Raw genomic sequence first — 16,579 nt, 5'->3', positions numbered from 1 at the left:
CAATTTAGGTTTTACCAGAGAATGTCTAATATCTATGTCTAATATGGCGAGAAGTTTCACTCTCACTACACTTCCGGCTTCTGAACTGATTGCAGTTCCACTCTGATTCCATATGAGGGCGCTCACAGGACGAGTGCAGAATGAAGATATAATTTTTTGTCTAGTAATTTGAATGTTGTATTCGAAAGGAGATGCAAAGAAATTACACATTGCTGGGTGTTAGATTTTTAGAGTCACTTATTTGCTTTAAAAAGTATTTTAAAATGTCAATGACGTCATACAAATTTACATTCATTAGCAGAATGCTAGCGTGTTATGGGCAACAACAACTCAACCTGTAAGAAATCGAAAGGACATAAGTACTCGTTCATTCAACTTTCGACCTATAACCCATGTTGAACTTGCAAAACCTACAATCAGATCTGAGATTTCTCAACGGCAATCGGGTGAAAGGGACAAATTTAGCCGTCTAGCCCCATAGACTCCCATTCATTTTGCACTCATTGTGATCGCCCCCAGTGGAACTCTGGTTGTACTGCAACCAAAATTCGGTACAATAGGACTTAATAGGGAATGGGAATATGGGGTGAGAATTGTTGCTTTATTCCAAATAAATAGATTATGATCCACAAATAAATGTAACAAGATTCACAAAAATATATCAAATTCACAAATAAATGTACAGAGTTTCACAAAAAAATATAAAACTCACAAATAAATAAAATGAGATTTGCAAATAAAAATATATATATTTACAAATGTGTTTAATGTCACAAACACAACTCTACCTGGTATTTATTTGTGAACCGCTGTCTGTGCATTTGTAAATCACTGCACGCATTTGTGGATCGGTTCCTGTGCATTTGTGGATTTGAAACACTTCTAGCGTCGACGTGCAGATAAATCCACAAATAAGTGGACTCCACCCACCGTTTACTCAAGCCAATCAAATAACGGCCACATTGAGCTGACCAATCGTAGCACGTTATCGCTTCAACCAATCACGTTTTGGCTTACAGCCAGGGGAACTGCGGGAATAGACACCGAACTTGAGACCAACAACAGACAGTCAGGGCATTTCTCAATACCAAGTTCGCAGAGTCTGGACTTCCGTCCTTCCGAGTTTGGACATGCCAAGTTGGACTCAGAAGAACGAACTCTCGAGGACGGGAGGACGCGAGTCCAGTCATTCTACAAATGGAACGGCAGCGTACTTGATAGCTTCACTCAGCATGCATGTTTTACTTGAATTAACTTCTTTTTTATTTTCAATATATTAAATATATTAGTATTAAAAAACTAATATTTACCTACTCTGATTATTTTCACTTTATATTTATAATGAAATTGAATATAATATTAAACGACTGTCTCTTTTTTATTTTAAAAACTATTAAACATTAATATGTGGTTCAGGTAACATTAATACTGTGATTATATTTACGTCGTTCAAAATAAATAAAATATGTGGAAACAACTGCCTCTTTTCATTAAGAACAATCTAGCAATAAACCCACTCAGCTACAATTTAAATAATACGGTTGAAAAGTGTAAATCAATTGTAAATAAGTGTAAATCAAAATGGAACAGCTTAGGATTGCCATTGCAATTGCTATTTATCAAGATGCTGAAGAGGAGGCTGCCGAACGGAGGAGACGAATCCTTCAAAGAAAAGCCAGGATGCAGCGGAGGATGGCGAAGAGACGTGCCATATTAGCATGTCTCTCTAGCATTGTACGTTTTTCTAATTATTCTTTCTTCATAAACTGCCCATATACTTATGTGGACTTAGTTAGGTATATCCAAATGAAAAGTCATAATAAAAATTTATTATAATGTATCATATAGGCACCCTATCAACAGACTACAAAGTACTATCTCACAAAAAGTTATGTAAACTATTGCAGGGATGTAATGAGACAACATTAGATTTTTCAGTATACCAAATAAACTGACAAGTACAATAGGTTTGACAGTTGATAACATTTAAATTAACTAGCTTACACTTCACACACCTTTTATTTGTCTTTGTGGTGCTCAAATAAGTTTATAGTTTATCATCTTTATATAGCTAGGTGCACATCATATTACTGCATTAACACAAACAGGACAATTTAATATCTATAATAATCATATAGGCTACAACTTTTAGACTCTGGGATGAATGTTGTGCTAGAGCTTATCAATAAATGAATGAAACCGAAATAGAGTATAAAGAAATACTTCACGAAAAGAGCAAATGTTAGAGGGAGATTTAATTATGGCAGATTTTAGTAAATTTTAGACAAAATCCTTAAAACAACTGAGTATATAGCTTATATTAAATCCAAAAATATAATAAATACAATGCAACGACAGTACATATAGTAACAACTTTTTAAAAGCAATACATATAACAAATACATAATACAACAAAAGTAAAAACATTCTTAATATATTATCTATATATTTTAACAGGAACAAAGTCCCACTCGCAGGTATTCACAGATCAATGACCAGGTACCAATCCTGGTCAAGTTTTTTTCTGGAGAGGATTTAAAGCCAGCTTTCAGGCTCTCCAGGAACAGCATCAACATGCTGGTACAGATGCTGCCCCGTCAAAAAGCCCATGGATGGAGCCGTGAAATTGAAGTACTTGTTACGGTTTATTGGCTTGCCTGTTGAGCATCCTACAGGGTCACATCAGATGACTTCAGCATGCCACTTTCAACAGTTTGTAGGACTGTTCACAATGTTGTGGAGGAGATGATGACCATCCTCCACAAAATTATTCATTTTCCAAAAGCAGAGGAAATGGATGAGGTGGGGGGCCTTGCTGGCCATGAGGCATTCCGCTGTGCTGCTGGTGCCACATCAGGATTGTTCCTCCTGCAATGCCACAAAAAAGATGCTACATAAATAGAAAGATCTTCCCTTCCATCATTCTACAGGGCACCTGTGATGCTAAAGGCATATTTATAGATGTGTATATTGGCAATCCAGGCTCTGTACAGGATGCCCTTGTGCTGCGCAGATCACCAATGTACCAGCAGGCTTTGTATTCACCAGCTGGATACTATCTTTTGGGAGATGGGGGATACCCTTGCTTGCAGCATCCTATTGCAATCATGACCCCATACCGCCAGCCTGTCGCAAGTAAGAACACTTTTTTTATGTCAGACAGACAGACACACACACACACACGATAAACCAAATTTTTACTGTTATGAATTTGCAATACACTACACATTTTCTACACGATTTTTGATTAACAGGCCAAGTTGAAGCCCGATACAACAGGCATTATGCACAAGCACGGAACATCATCGAGCGCACTTTTGGGATGTTAAAAACTCACTGGCGTGCAATTTTCTTGCGGGCCCTAGAGATCAGGCCACTGTTTGCCCCAAAGGTGATTGGTGCCTGTTGTATCCTCCACAACATCTGTGTGATGGGAGGTGATCTCTTGGAGGAGGAGGAGGAAAGCCAAGGACAAGAAGACCGCGAGGATGGTGAGAATGCAGCAGTGGGTGAGAGGGACCTATCAGGGAACCATCTCCGAGGACGTCTGGCTGCTCAGCTTTCTTCTCCCGTGGAACTGCCTGGGTGTCTAACTGAACAGTACTACATCTAGACAGTAAACCTTTCCAGATGTTGTCATGTTCATTAAAAGAGCAACATAAACAGTTGAAATAGCTATGACATTGATTAGAAAGATAGGTATGAATAAATGTGCAAGTAGATGGGTATAGATACATTTATACGTTTTCTTAATGTTGGTATGTTCTTCTTGAGATTTAACTGCATGATTGTAAATAATTGTATACCACTATAGACATTGGATATTACATTATTTTATATTATTTGTGTTTTTGTTGTAAATATAAAGAATACACTGTTGCTATAACAATGATTTGCCAGGGTTGAAATTGAAACATTCATTTTTATTTTTTTTATTCAAATAATCTATATAAAATCATTTATCATTAAATACAACATTAATTTAGAATTTATTAAGTTTTTCAAAAAGAGACATATGTCTCTGCTCTGGCTGTTGCTGCCCTCTCTCTCTCCTCTTCTCTCGCCAATGCTTCTCTCTCCCTCTCCTCTTCCCTCTCTGCCTGTTCTTTTAGAAACTAAAGAAGAGCCTGGCTGTCCCGTCGCCTCTTTCTTGACTGCTGGCTACTCCTGGCTTCCACAGAAGGGGCTGAACCTGGTGTGCTGACTGAGCCACCTGTAGTGGCAGTGGGTTTGATGCAACAACTACGGGCATAGTAACTGAGTGCTGCCCCTGGAGTGCAGCATCCATTGCAGTGTACCACTGCCAGGTTGCAGCAGTCACACTACCGGCCTCTACCCCTTTTTCCTGTGGGTGGGTCCCTAAGCTCCTGAAATAAAGCAAAATGCTGTCATGTTCTCACCTCACGTTGTTCCACACTTTTAGACATTTTTTATTTTTGCTCTACACAGAGGAAGATATTCTTAAGAATTTTTGTAACCTAACAGTTTGAGGCACCAAAAAATTACACATGTCAGTGGTGCCCCAGAACTCTTAGGTTACAAATATTCTTCCTTTGTGTAAAGCAAAAAAAAAAAAAAAAGAATAAATAAATAGTGTATACAGGTGTGAAACAACTTAAAATTGTAGGTGAATGGCAGAATGTTCATTTTGGGGTGAACTATTCTTTTTACAGTCTCAGAGTAAACAATGTAAACGGAGTAAACTACATTTTACAAAATAAAATGTAAGGGCCAATGCATCTATGTTAGGTTTCAAATATGACCGGAAAGTCTTTACACACATCTTGGTAAGCCTCTTTCAGTAACAGAAAGTAGAGAAACAGGCAGATTACCTTGTATTTATCTTTTAGGTTATTAAATTTTTTCTTTGCCTGTTTGGCAGTTATGGCCAAACCAGAAGTGGAACAAAATGCCTATAGGCAAAACAAAACCATAAAGATTTACATGATTCCACTTCAATAACGTATTCATTTTTATGGATGAAGACTGTCCAAATCTAGCTCCAAACCTTCAGACATGCAGGGAATTATACAAGCACTCAAAATGAATACTCACTCCCATCAACTTTTGGAGGAATTGCGCCTCCCGGTGAAAAGCCTTTCGTTGGCCGCCCGCCACTCTATCAAGGCCCGAGTTTCCTCAGCAGTCCCTTGATAAAAAATAATGCTTAATTTAAGTTGATGAAAAATAATACAATTATAAAAGAATTTGTAAAAAAAATTTAAATAAAGACAAGCAAACTATTTGGTTAAAATGACAAGAGCACTCTAAAATAAGGTTTGCATTTGATATAAGTATCGTTAGGCAAACGTTAGTTAGGAAACTTTTCCCTCAGGCAAAACAATTGCCCATTAGATATACCCAAAGCAAAATATATCAAATGTTTATCCACTACAGAATCAACACAGGCAGCCCCATATTTTACAAAATGTTACAGGGCCTAGCTACTTTTTAGGAGGACTTGCCGAGGGTTAGGCTACTTTTCAACTCGTAACGAAATAGTCTGAGCAAATTTTCAAAATTCGACGGTAGCTTTGAAGTTTAAACAACATTCTGGCATCAAAACTCTTAGAACTACGTTACATTTTGTGATAAAACAACAATAGTATTTCGAAATGTATAACTTACAGTTGTGAGTTTTCTCCTCCGCCATTGATGCTAACCTGGTTCGAGCTGAATTCTGGGTTATGGCCCGTATCAAGTCCGCACAAGTCACCTCTCCATGCATCCTCGGTAAAAGGAGCGGAGCAAGAACACATCCGGGGATTTGAACTGGACTTGGCTAGATGTGAACTTTGAAAAGGGAAACAGTACTTGGGCAGCGACTGATGACATTTCACAAGTCCACAAGTAACGTTACAGACAAGTACGCACAACATGGCCGATCAGGCAAGACGCCCCCCCCCCCTGGATTTAAGCCAAAACGTGATTGGTTGAAGCGATAACGTGCTACGATTGGTCAGCTCAATGTGGCCGTTATTTGATTGGCTTGAGTAAACGGTGGGTGGAGTCCACTTATTTGTGGATTTATCTGCACGTCGACGCTAGAAGTGTTTCAAATCCACAAATGCACAGGAACCGATCCACAAATGCGTGCAGTGATTTACAAATGCACAGACAGCGGTTCACAAATAAATACCAGGTAGAGTTGTGTTTGTGACATTAAACACATTTGTAAATATATATATTTTTATTTGCAAATCTCATTTTATTTATTTGTGAGTTTTATATTTTTTTGTGAAACTCTGTACATTTATTTGTGAATTTGATATATTTTTGTGAATCTTGTTACATTTATTTGTGGATCATAATCTATTTATTTGGAATAAAGCAACAATTCTCACCCCATATGGGAAGGCTCTCCGTAGACAGGCTCTGGTTTTACAAAGATTTATTTACAGCACAAGAGCGCCATCATACGGATTGTCTGCGTGTATTGCCGAACGACTGAACACATACTGTCTGAAATTAAATTAGGCAACAGACAGCAGGGATTTAATCAACACCATCAAAACACTCAAGTGAGTCTAAACTATAATTAAAAATAGATACACACAAATGGACAGGCAGAAATGATTTAGAATTCTAAATGTTTACATATGGTCTAATTAAGGCGATTTAAAAATTAATTCAATAATTTAATATTGCTACCCACAATCTCTCTCTAACTGTTTTTGAACGAGTATAAATAGCATATGCAAACGCACGGAGAGAGAGAAATAACACAGTAAGCTAGTAACGTTATAGAAAAATAGATAAGAAAATGGTAGATAGGAAAATGTATAAATGAATTTTCAAAAGCTTTAGCAGTATATTTTTCATAATTGAAAAGTATATGGAGTTTCAAAACAAAGTGAGGTCATGGATATCTGATTATACAGCATAGCTATGTTGTTCTGGAAAAGTAAACGTTTTCTATCCTAAACTGAGTTGTTACATAATCCACTTTTATCATAAATAGCATATGTATTTGTGCTTCAATTTCCTTAATAATACCTATGAAATATTTGGTAAATTTACTTTTTTATTTTATTTTTAATTTAAAATAGGCTACTAGATATTTGGTAACAGTTTTTATTTTCACGTCGATTGAATAAAACCGACCAGGAGTCATTAAATTTCTATTTACTGTGGTCTGACCTCACGACTTTTTTTATCTATCCTACCAAAAGTTACAAGGAACACTTTTTTTCTGTTACACTTTTTTAATTGTGATATTTGAACAAGCGTAGTCTATACATGCCACATAAATACCGATATGAACAAACAACAAACTGTACCCCAAAAAGTAAATTTATCAGATCAGCAATAATACATGTTGAAGTAGGCATGCTCAGTGCAGCATATGCCCGTCTATGCATATGCCCCGCGTCTGTAAGCATGTGCTCGAGCTGCGAAGCGCCTGGATTGAGGAGTCGTAGGGAGCTACAGCTGCTCTCTTATGAAACAATGAAAGGCATCAATTTCCCATCAGGCTCCCTCAGCGCTCTATCTGCTGCCCCCCGTCCAACACAATACGAATTTGCATAATTTCCCCCAAGATTTAGTCATTAACATTTATAGTCTCAGGTTCTTGTGTGTGTTTATGTATGAAAATAATTTGGTTTCTAATTATGGCCTAAATAGTAATGCATATGTTAAGCCATTGCTGCCTTTTTATGATGGATGGATAGATAGACAGACAGATAGATAGATAGATAGATAGATAGATAGATAGATAGATAGATAGATAGATAGATAGATAGATAGATAGATATTGAAAAAATATCAAGAGCAAAAAGAATTATTGTGCACCACTGCTTTTCTTTAATTCTAGGCTATACTATCTATATTTATCTGCTAAAATAACTATTGTAATTATAAAATTTAAGTAAATATATTAGTGGTCGTACTAATCTAAATGCCATGATATCGAGATTAATGTTTTGAGAGTGTTAATTTTAACACCCAGAATAAAAAATAAAAAAAAACTTTAGTTGTCCGGGGGTCCTGCCATTTAATTATTCAAATCAAAGACTCTCTAACAATCTGCAGAAAAGCTATTTTGACGTTGTGTCACATCGGATCATCTCGAAACTTTGTAATTATTCAACTTTTCACACTCAAAAACGAATCCCACCGATTAAGCCGCTTTAATAAATATTGCTCATAATTGCATATTTTGGTTAAAATCTGTCTTCGAGGTTCATATAGTGTTTGATCTAAGCGGGGCGTCAGTCGGACCCAGCACTCTTTCATTCAGCGTTTCGCACCTCACAGCAACGCCGACGCTTCACATGGACACACTCATTCATTCAGCACTGTGCGTGGAACACATAGAACACAGTACTACTACAGCCAACACAGTACACACAGCCTTTGCTTTAAGCTGAGACAAGAAACACACACATACACTCCGTATTTTGTATTTACCCGCCATTTAAAACACTCGTGACGTTTCACAAAAGGCAGCCAATCGCAGGCCGGCTGTTATTAGGACAATGGAAAGCGCTCAGCCAATCGCAGGAGTGTTCGCCGTGGCAGCAGCCAATGGCATGGAAGCCCTATTGAGAGTAATGCTAGAGGGTTGAGAGAGCAGACTACTGCGTAGAGCTATTACATCCACATTCAGCCATTGCAGTACATTCACTATCCAGACAAGACAGCGGTTTAGGTGTCAGCTTGTAGACATTTCAAAGTGTGGGGTAAGTACAAAAATTGCGAGTAAAGGCCAGGAAACCATACGAAATTTAATTGTAGCTTGTAAAAGAGCAATTTTAATGGTTAGGGGATTTTTGTGAAACGTTAAAAATGAGGGCATTATCCCCTCAGAATGAAAATAAAAATAACCGTTGCTTTTTAATTTAATTTGTCTTTATGTTACGCCTGAAAATTACACGGAAAATAGTCCGTCTTATTCGAGGGGTTGAAAGGCAGAAAATGTGAAAAATAAATTAATTAATATTCTGTCTATTCGAAATGTATGTTAACGTTAAGCGGACAACTCGGTAATGTTAACAGAATTGGGTACAAACCAGGTCTATGGACGTGATAGTGCCAGCAAGCAGCCATTGCAGCGCTTTACAAGGGATGTCTGTCAGAAGAACTATGAGAAATGATAAGAAAGAAAAAAAAACAGACTAACGCAAAAATTAAAGCACAACGCCATTGTTATGTGTGTGGATTTATACGCTCGGTGAAAATGAAATGACAGAGATACGGGCGAAAGAAAATCACCTCAGGAGCTGCGCTTTACTGTAATGGCTGACTGTACTCGCATAGGAAACAAGGCAAATCCACAGAGCCATAGACAGGCGCCCGTCGCTTCAACATAGACAGGCGCCCGTCGCTTCAACTTTTTCAAATCGTATTTTCTACCCCGCCGAGCTCAAAGTACGCGTTTTTTGAGGCGGAAAATAAAAATTCCATCTTTCGTCGTTCCAACCCGCGTATTTTGACATTTTTCCGTGCGTGAGAAGGGTGTTAAATTGAGAGTTGAAGTGAGGTAGGTAATGCGGTCGCGGTGCTCCCCCTTATTGCAAAGCAGTGTAATGGCTGAGCGCTGACACAAAGAGAAGGAGCCATATTCTCAGTGTTAGTGCATGAAGACAAGCAGCCATTGCGAGCCCACAGCAAACTCTGTACAGCACAGACCCAATGTATTACTATACACCAGGCGAATGCACTGGGCTTTTTGCGAAGGAAACAATTTTCGGTCAGAAAACCGACCCGCGCCGTTTGTTTGTCGTGTCCAAAAGCGAGCAGGAAGGCGGGTGGAGACATTTCAGGGGGACTTTCTTTCATGAAGAAGGCTTTCTCACAAAATGGAAGAAGAAATATTGCCGTCGTTGTTGACCTCCTTTCCTTCAGAGAGAAGAGAGTGTGCGCCATTGCTATCTGAACGGTACATAGAGAGAAACGGGCTCTTTTCAACGGAGATTACAGCTAAAGTGAACTTGATTATTAAGAAATTTTACAAGTTTTACAATGTCGCGCGTACTTTGGCAGATAAAATAACTTTAATTAACCAACTTATTTTCACAATTTTAACCCTTTTTAACAAAAAAACTGTTTTGTAAAGTTTGAGTATTTAGAGCAACTTTTTTAAGGTTTCAAAAGTGCACACAAGACATTTTATTTTTAAAAGCACTATTATGGAAAGTCAGTTGTCTTATGTTTACATAATAAAACGTAATTTTCGTCGCGAAGATAAACAATGCGCAAACGCGCGTCTTCTAAATATTAACCATAAATATTAGACAAATTAAATACTTAAAAGATAGTTGGGGTTCTTGATATCATGCCAAAATTACATTTTTGCTAGTCGAATTAATTCTAAATAGTATAGAGCAACTAATTTAAATATTATATTTGGGAAGAATTATAATTGAATAATGGATTTTCTTATTAAATTTCAGTATATTTAGGCAAAGATGGGAAAGGATCCAACAAAACCAAGAGGCAAAATGTCCTCTTACGCATACTTTGTCCAGACCTGCCGAGAGGAGCATAAGAAGAAACACCCTGAGGCGACGGTCAACTTCTCTGAGTTTTCCAAAAAGTGCTCAGAGCGATGGAAGGTCAGTCACACCTTTCGTTTACATTGTGTTAATGCCCTTTCCCTCTTTTCTCAACAATGATTTTTTTTCTTCCCTTCCTCAGACTATGTCAGCCAAGGAAAAAGGGAAGTTTGAAGATATGGCCAAACAAGACAAGGTCCGTTACGAGAGGGAGATGAAAAACTACATTCCACCCAAAGGCGAGAAGAAAAAGAGGTTTAAGGACCCCAATGCTCCCAAGAGACCCCCGTAAGAATCTCACTTGTTCATGAAGATGCATTAGCATTTGTGAAGGATGTACAGTTTATCTTTTTTTTTTTTTTTTTATACTCCGTTCCACCAAAGGTCTGCCTTCTTCATTTTCTGCTCCGAGTTCCGACCCAAGGTGAAGGAAGAGACCCCTGGTCTGTCCATTGGAGATGTGGCCAAGAAACTGGGTGAGATGTGGAACAAAACATCTGCTGAGGAGAAGCAGCCATTCGAGAAGAAGGCAGCCAAGCTGAAGGAGAAGTACGAGAAGGTGAGAAAGGATGCCATGACTAATGAACATCATGCCGATAAAGATAAACCACCTGAAAAACAACCATAATAGCCATTGATATATTAAGTGAATTTGCTATATGAATAGGTTTCCTTTCTGAAAAAAATTATTTTCCTTTTAGGACATCACCGCCTATCGCTCCAAAGGCAAAGTGGGAGGTCCAGCCAAGGCCCCTTCCAAGCCAGACAAGGCTAATGATGATGATGACGAAGACGACGATGATGATGATGAGGAAGAAGATGAGGAAGAAGATGACGATGACGAGTAGATAAATAACATTTAGAGACTAACTTGTTGTCTATAAAGCATTTAACCCCCCTGTACACTTTACTGAGGCTATAAAATGGAAATAAACCACCACAACAACAAAAAACCTGAAAGAAAAAAATTAAATAAGGCTGTGTATATGATATGTTTTTAAGCTGTACAGTTTCTTTTTTTTTCTCCCTGTTTTGTATAGTTAACACTACAGAAGTGTCATCTGTGTTTGTCTGAATGCCCCAACCCTTAATTTAGTTCTAATTTTAATTTCTTAAAGATGGTTCCAAAACCACTATCCTTGCCCGGTACAGTTAAAAAACAAAACAAATGGGGGTTGTAAAATTGTCTTTGGGTCAGTGGAGTTTTAGATGTGCGCAGCACACAACCTAGTTTCATGTGAGGTTGTAGTTCATATCTTAATGTACTTTTTTTCTTGTTTACACTTTTTCCAGATCAGATATTATCATCATTAGTAAACTGCCGTATCAAAGTTATTTTACTGTATTTTCAATACCACTGTATTTGCAGAAATGATTAAAAAAAATGTAATTGTTTTGTTCTGGTATGCTTCTGACATCAATAAACTTTTTTTAAATAAAGAAGTTGCTTTCACTTTTTCACAGCAGTAGATATAATTGTGAAAACCGAAAGGAACTCATTGGATTAAACTGTAAGTGAATTTATCTGAAATTATTTTTTAGTAAGATTAGATAAATGCATTTTGTACTGAATTCACAGCGCTTCTAATTCCAGCAGAAGTTTTAACATGTGACATGACATCTGACGCATAGATGCCATTGGCATGTGTCATTGGACAGTGGCATGTGTCACTAAAACCTGACATGTCGGTTTTCAGTGGCATGTGTCACTAAAACCTGACATGTCGGTTTTCAGTGGCATGTGTCATTGGACAGTGGCATGTGTCACTAAAACCTGTGACACATGTCAATAGACTGAGTCATGTGTCAGTTGCTGCGGTGCGTGTCGCGCCTTCGGTAGTGACTGACACCTGCTGCTGGGTGTCGCTGCATAATGTAGATTGCGTGACACACTCACTTAATGGCAGAACGATATTGAATTAATTAACAGTATGTTATTGTCAAACATACGTCTTGTTACATCACGGAGTTCATTTGTACAACAAATACTGAGTTTCTATATTGAGATTAAAATGTGTCTTACGCCTCTTAATGTGTATTTTTCATTGTAAGTTTATTTCCAGTAGCCTGCTTTGTGCTATGCATTCAAAAAAAAAAATACGTAAAAAAAAAAAAATATTATATTTGATATAAAATATATATATATTTGACAGTTGTATCATTTGTAATTATAAAATAATATAGAGACTGTGCAGAAGCCATAAAAAAACGTTTACAATTATAAACTGAATTACATTTAATTTATATATAATGAATATATTACTATATAAAATATTAAAGGAATCTGGCACTTGCCAATGTTACATTTATACTGACACCTAACGACGTGCACGTAGCATCAAACACAAATAAAGGATAACAGTAACGGATACAAGTATTACATTATTCGTAGTGATCCATGATAATTTTTTCTGGTGTGTATCGAATAATTGGCAGTCTGCGTGATCACCCACATACAAAAGCACTGGTAGGCTATTGCACAACATTCAGTGTCATCTGCCACTCATATACAGTGTCACATCTTGACATCATGCTTGAAAAACAAATAATAAACTTGTAAATAATGTGTCAGTGGAGAGTGGCATGAGTCACTTAAAGCATCACTAAAACTTGTGACACATGCCACTCTCCACTGACACATGCCAATGAAAATTGGACAGTTTAGCTGTTTTCAAGTGGCATGTGTCAGTGGAGAGTGGTTTGTGTGAATAAAACTTGTGACATGTGCCAATTGCTTATTACTAAATATATAATTTGCAGTGATAGTGGCCTACTCTGTACATTGTAGTGTTAGTATAATATACAGTAGGCCTCCAGTGCTGAAGTGTTTGCATTTTTAAAATGGTATGATTGTGTATACCAATGTAATAAATAATACATTATATAAACTGTAAATATGGTGTATAATTGCAACTATATAAACATAATTATATACTCACTCCCAGCTTTTTTTGCCAGTTATGCATTACTTAGGTGCATTGTTGTATTGTTGAATTTTATCCATTTTAATATTAGTTGCATCATAAATTACTGGCATTTTACGCTTCCAGTTTTTTTTCACAGTACCATAATTTTGTGAAGAAAAAAAAAACTGATAAAAAAAAAGTCACTGGTATTGTTTTAAATGTGACAAGATTATACAAAGGCAAAATGCATTTGAACAACATCTGCAGAAACAAGGTAAGAGCTTAGGATGTTATTATATGATTATTAATCATGCTATAACTGAACTCATAACCAATTAAAATTGTTTCACCAACTTGTTATTCTTGTTTTGCAGGTTGCATGGTGGTGACACCTTTCAAAGACCTGCCAGAAACAAGTATCTATTTGTATTTGTATCGTAGTTTATTGATATTTGAAGCCTACTTTAAATTATGTTTTCTGACTCAATATTCAAATGTAATTGTTGTCACAGAAATGGCATTTACTCTTGGTTTTGTCAAAAGGTCTACAATATATGTACCTAACCTGCCTACATAAAATGTATGACATGAATTTATCAAACTCACATATCCACTCCTGTATTCCCTGTACACACACGACTGTGCAGCCACACACAGCTCCAACGTCATTGTCAAATTCACTGACTACACGACGGTGATAGGCCTGATCACCGACAACGATGAGACGGCCTACAGAGGGGAGGTGAGTACCCTGACTAAAAGGTGTCAGGAGAACCACCTCTCACTCAACATCGACAAGACCAAGGAGTTGGTGGTAGATTTCAGGAGACAGAGCAGAGAACACACACCCATCACCATTGACAAGACACCTGTGGAGCGGGTAAGCAACTTCCAAGTTCCTCGGCATTAACATCAGTGAGTATCTCACCTGGTCCATACACACTGACGTAGTGCTGAAGAAGGCACATCAACGCCTCTTCTTCCGGAGATTTGGAATGAGGTTTGGAATGAGCCTCAGCATCCTCAGATCATTCTACACTTGCACTATAGAGAGCATCCTGACGGGCTGCATCACTGCCTGGTCTGGAAACAGCACCGCTGGCAACCGTAAATTGTTGGAGGTGAGCTTCCCCCCTCCAGGACATCTACACCAGGCGGTGTATAAGGAAAGCCCGGAGGATCATCAGTGACTCCAGCCACCCGTCCCACAGACTGCTCTCTCTGCTGCCCTCAGGAAGACATCTCCCGGCATCCGATACTGCACTAGCCGACTGAGGGATAGCTTTTTCCCTCAGACAATTATACTAATGAACAGTCAGATCTAATACACCCTACAGCATACTCCTACAATATGTTATGCCACACACTGCACTTTAACTTCAACAGTTCAACACTGGACTATACATACACACTGCATTTAATACAATAATCTACCTGTTACCACTGGATACCATCCGATGCACATCCATGACATTTTCTATATCCAATTCATGTACAATCTGTTGCACCTTAGCATATTTTTATGCATATATATGTTTACATTATGTAGAATATGTACATACTATGTATAATGTGTAGTGTTAACTGTAAGTATATCTAATAGTACACTGTGTGTACTGTAAAAAAAATGTATTTACGTATTTGAATGCATAGCACAAAGCAGGCTACTGGAAATAAACTTACAATGAAAAATACACATTAAGAGGCGTAAGAAAGACACATTTTAATCTCAATATAGAAACTCAATATTTGTTGTACAAATGAACTCCGTGATGTAATAAGACGTATGTTTGACAATAACATACTGTTAATTAACTCAATATCGTTCTGAGATTAAGTGAGTGTGTCACGCAATCTAGTGACACCCAGCAGCAGGTGTCAGTCACTACCGAAGGCGCGACACGCACCGCAGCAACTGACACATGACGCAGTCTATTGACATGTGTCACAGCTTTTAGTGACACATGCCACTGTCCAATGACACATGCCACTGAAAACCGACATGTGTCAGGTTTTAGTGACAAATGCCACTGTCCAATGACACATGCCAATGGCATCTGTGCGTCAGATGTCATGTCACATAATTTTAAAACTGCCTCTCCCTAATACTGAAGGTGAATGGAAGAATAAGCGGTTTGTCATGTATACTCTTGTTCATGTCAAAGATCACATTACCAGAAGAGTGTCATGTACCAACTTCAACATTTTTATTATGAATTTAAAGCTTTCTTTTTTTACCCAAAGACAAAGCTCAATTATCTTTATAGCTATATTGATTTTCTTTTCAAAATTATCAGCACCATTTTATTATATTGCCTGATATGTGTTATTAGTCGGGCAGTAGATTTAATTGTATGGTTTTAGTTCACAAACCAGTGAGTCGGTTTTGAGGCCTTCATGTTTTTCATGGCAAACACAGAGTCTTAAAAAGAACACCTGAACGTATCATCAGATAAAACTATCTGGTTAACCTGCATACATTACAGCGGTATACAGCGCCATCGTTTGGTGGTGTTGTGTGGTACTGTCATTTTTTTGGAAAGGCCATGACGCTTCAATCAGATTATTATAGGTCAGCAACTCTCCCTTCATGCCCTTATTTCGGAGCTTTGAGCATTTTTATTGGTTAATATACACCGAATGGATTTTACTTAGTTGTGAGTAACGCGACATTCAGACAAGTATGGAGGCTCATACTCAGAATTTGTGCTCTGCATTTAACCCATCCAAAGTGCACACACACAAACCGCGAACACACACCCGGAGGAGTGGGCTGCCATTTATGTGTTCGGTGCCTTGCTCAAGGGCACCTAAATCATGGTATTGCCAGCCCGAGACTCGAACCCACAACCCTAGGGCTAGGAGTCTAACTCTCCAACCACTAGGCCACAACGTTCAAAACTTTCCAGTAGCCTCTTTAATCCTCATGAATTGTTCCTTCTTTGAACTGGCATTTCATAGAAGAAACCGGGGCTAGTTGTCACATTTTTAACTCAGTGAATATTTATCAATACTTATTTTATTAGTCGTGGCTACAAAGACAATAACATAATTAAATATTTCTGGAATGAACTATTAAAAATACAGTTCATTCAATTTTGAATCGAAACCTTACAGTTACCTAATCCTTACAGTAAGATATAACCCGTGTGACAACTAGCCCCGGTCAGTTTA

General features: G+C 37.7%; 1 protein-coding gene across 1 annotated transcript; it reads left to right on the top strand.

The window, feature by feature from the left end:
- The first annotated feature begins 8,499 nt into the window (after nucleotides 1-8,499).
- LOC132127062 (high mobility group-T protein-like) lies at nucleotides 8,500-11,935 on the top strand. The gene is made up of 5 exons (XM_059538679.1): nucleotides 8,500-8,647; nucleotides 10,398-10,559; nucleotides 10,642-10,787; nucleotides 10,884-11,058; nucleotides 11,201-11,935. The coding sequence occupies exons 2-5, from the start codon at nucleotides 10,413-10,415 to the stop codon at nucleotides 11,345-11,347; spliced, it is 615 nt and encodes a 204-aa protein (XP_059394662.1). The 5' UTR covers nucleotides 8,500-8,647; nucleotides 10,398-10,412; the 3' UTR covers nucleotides 11,348-11,935.
- Nucleotides 11,936-16,579: the final 4,644 nt, after the last annotated feature.

This window comes from Carassius carassius, chromosome 45, assembly GCF_963082965.1.
Source record: "Carassius carassius chromosome 45, fCarCar2.1, whole genome shotgun sequence".
Taxonomy (NCBI): Eukaryota; Metazoa; Chordata; class Actinopteri; order Cypriniformes; family Cyprinidae; genus Carassius; species Carassius carassius.
Note: the sequence above shows the minus strand (reverse complement) of the source record. Positions and strands in the feature narration are given on the sequence as shown.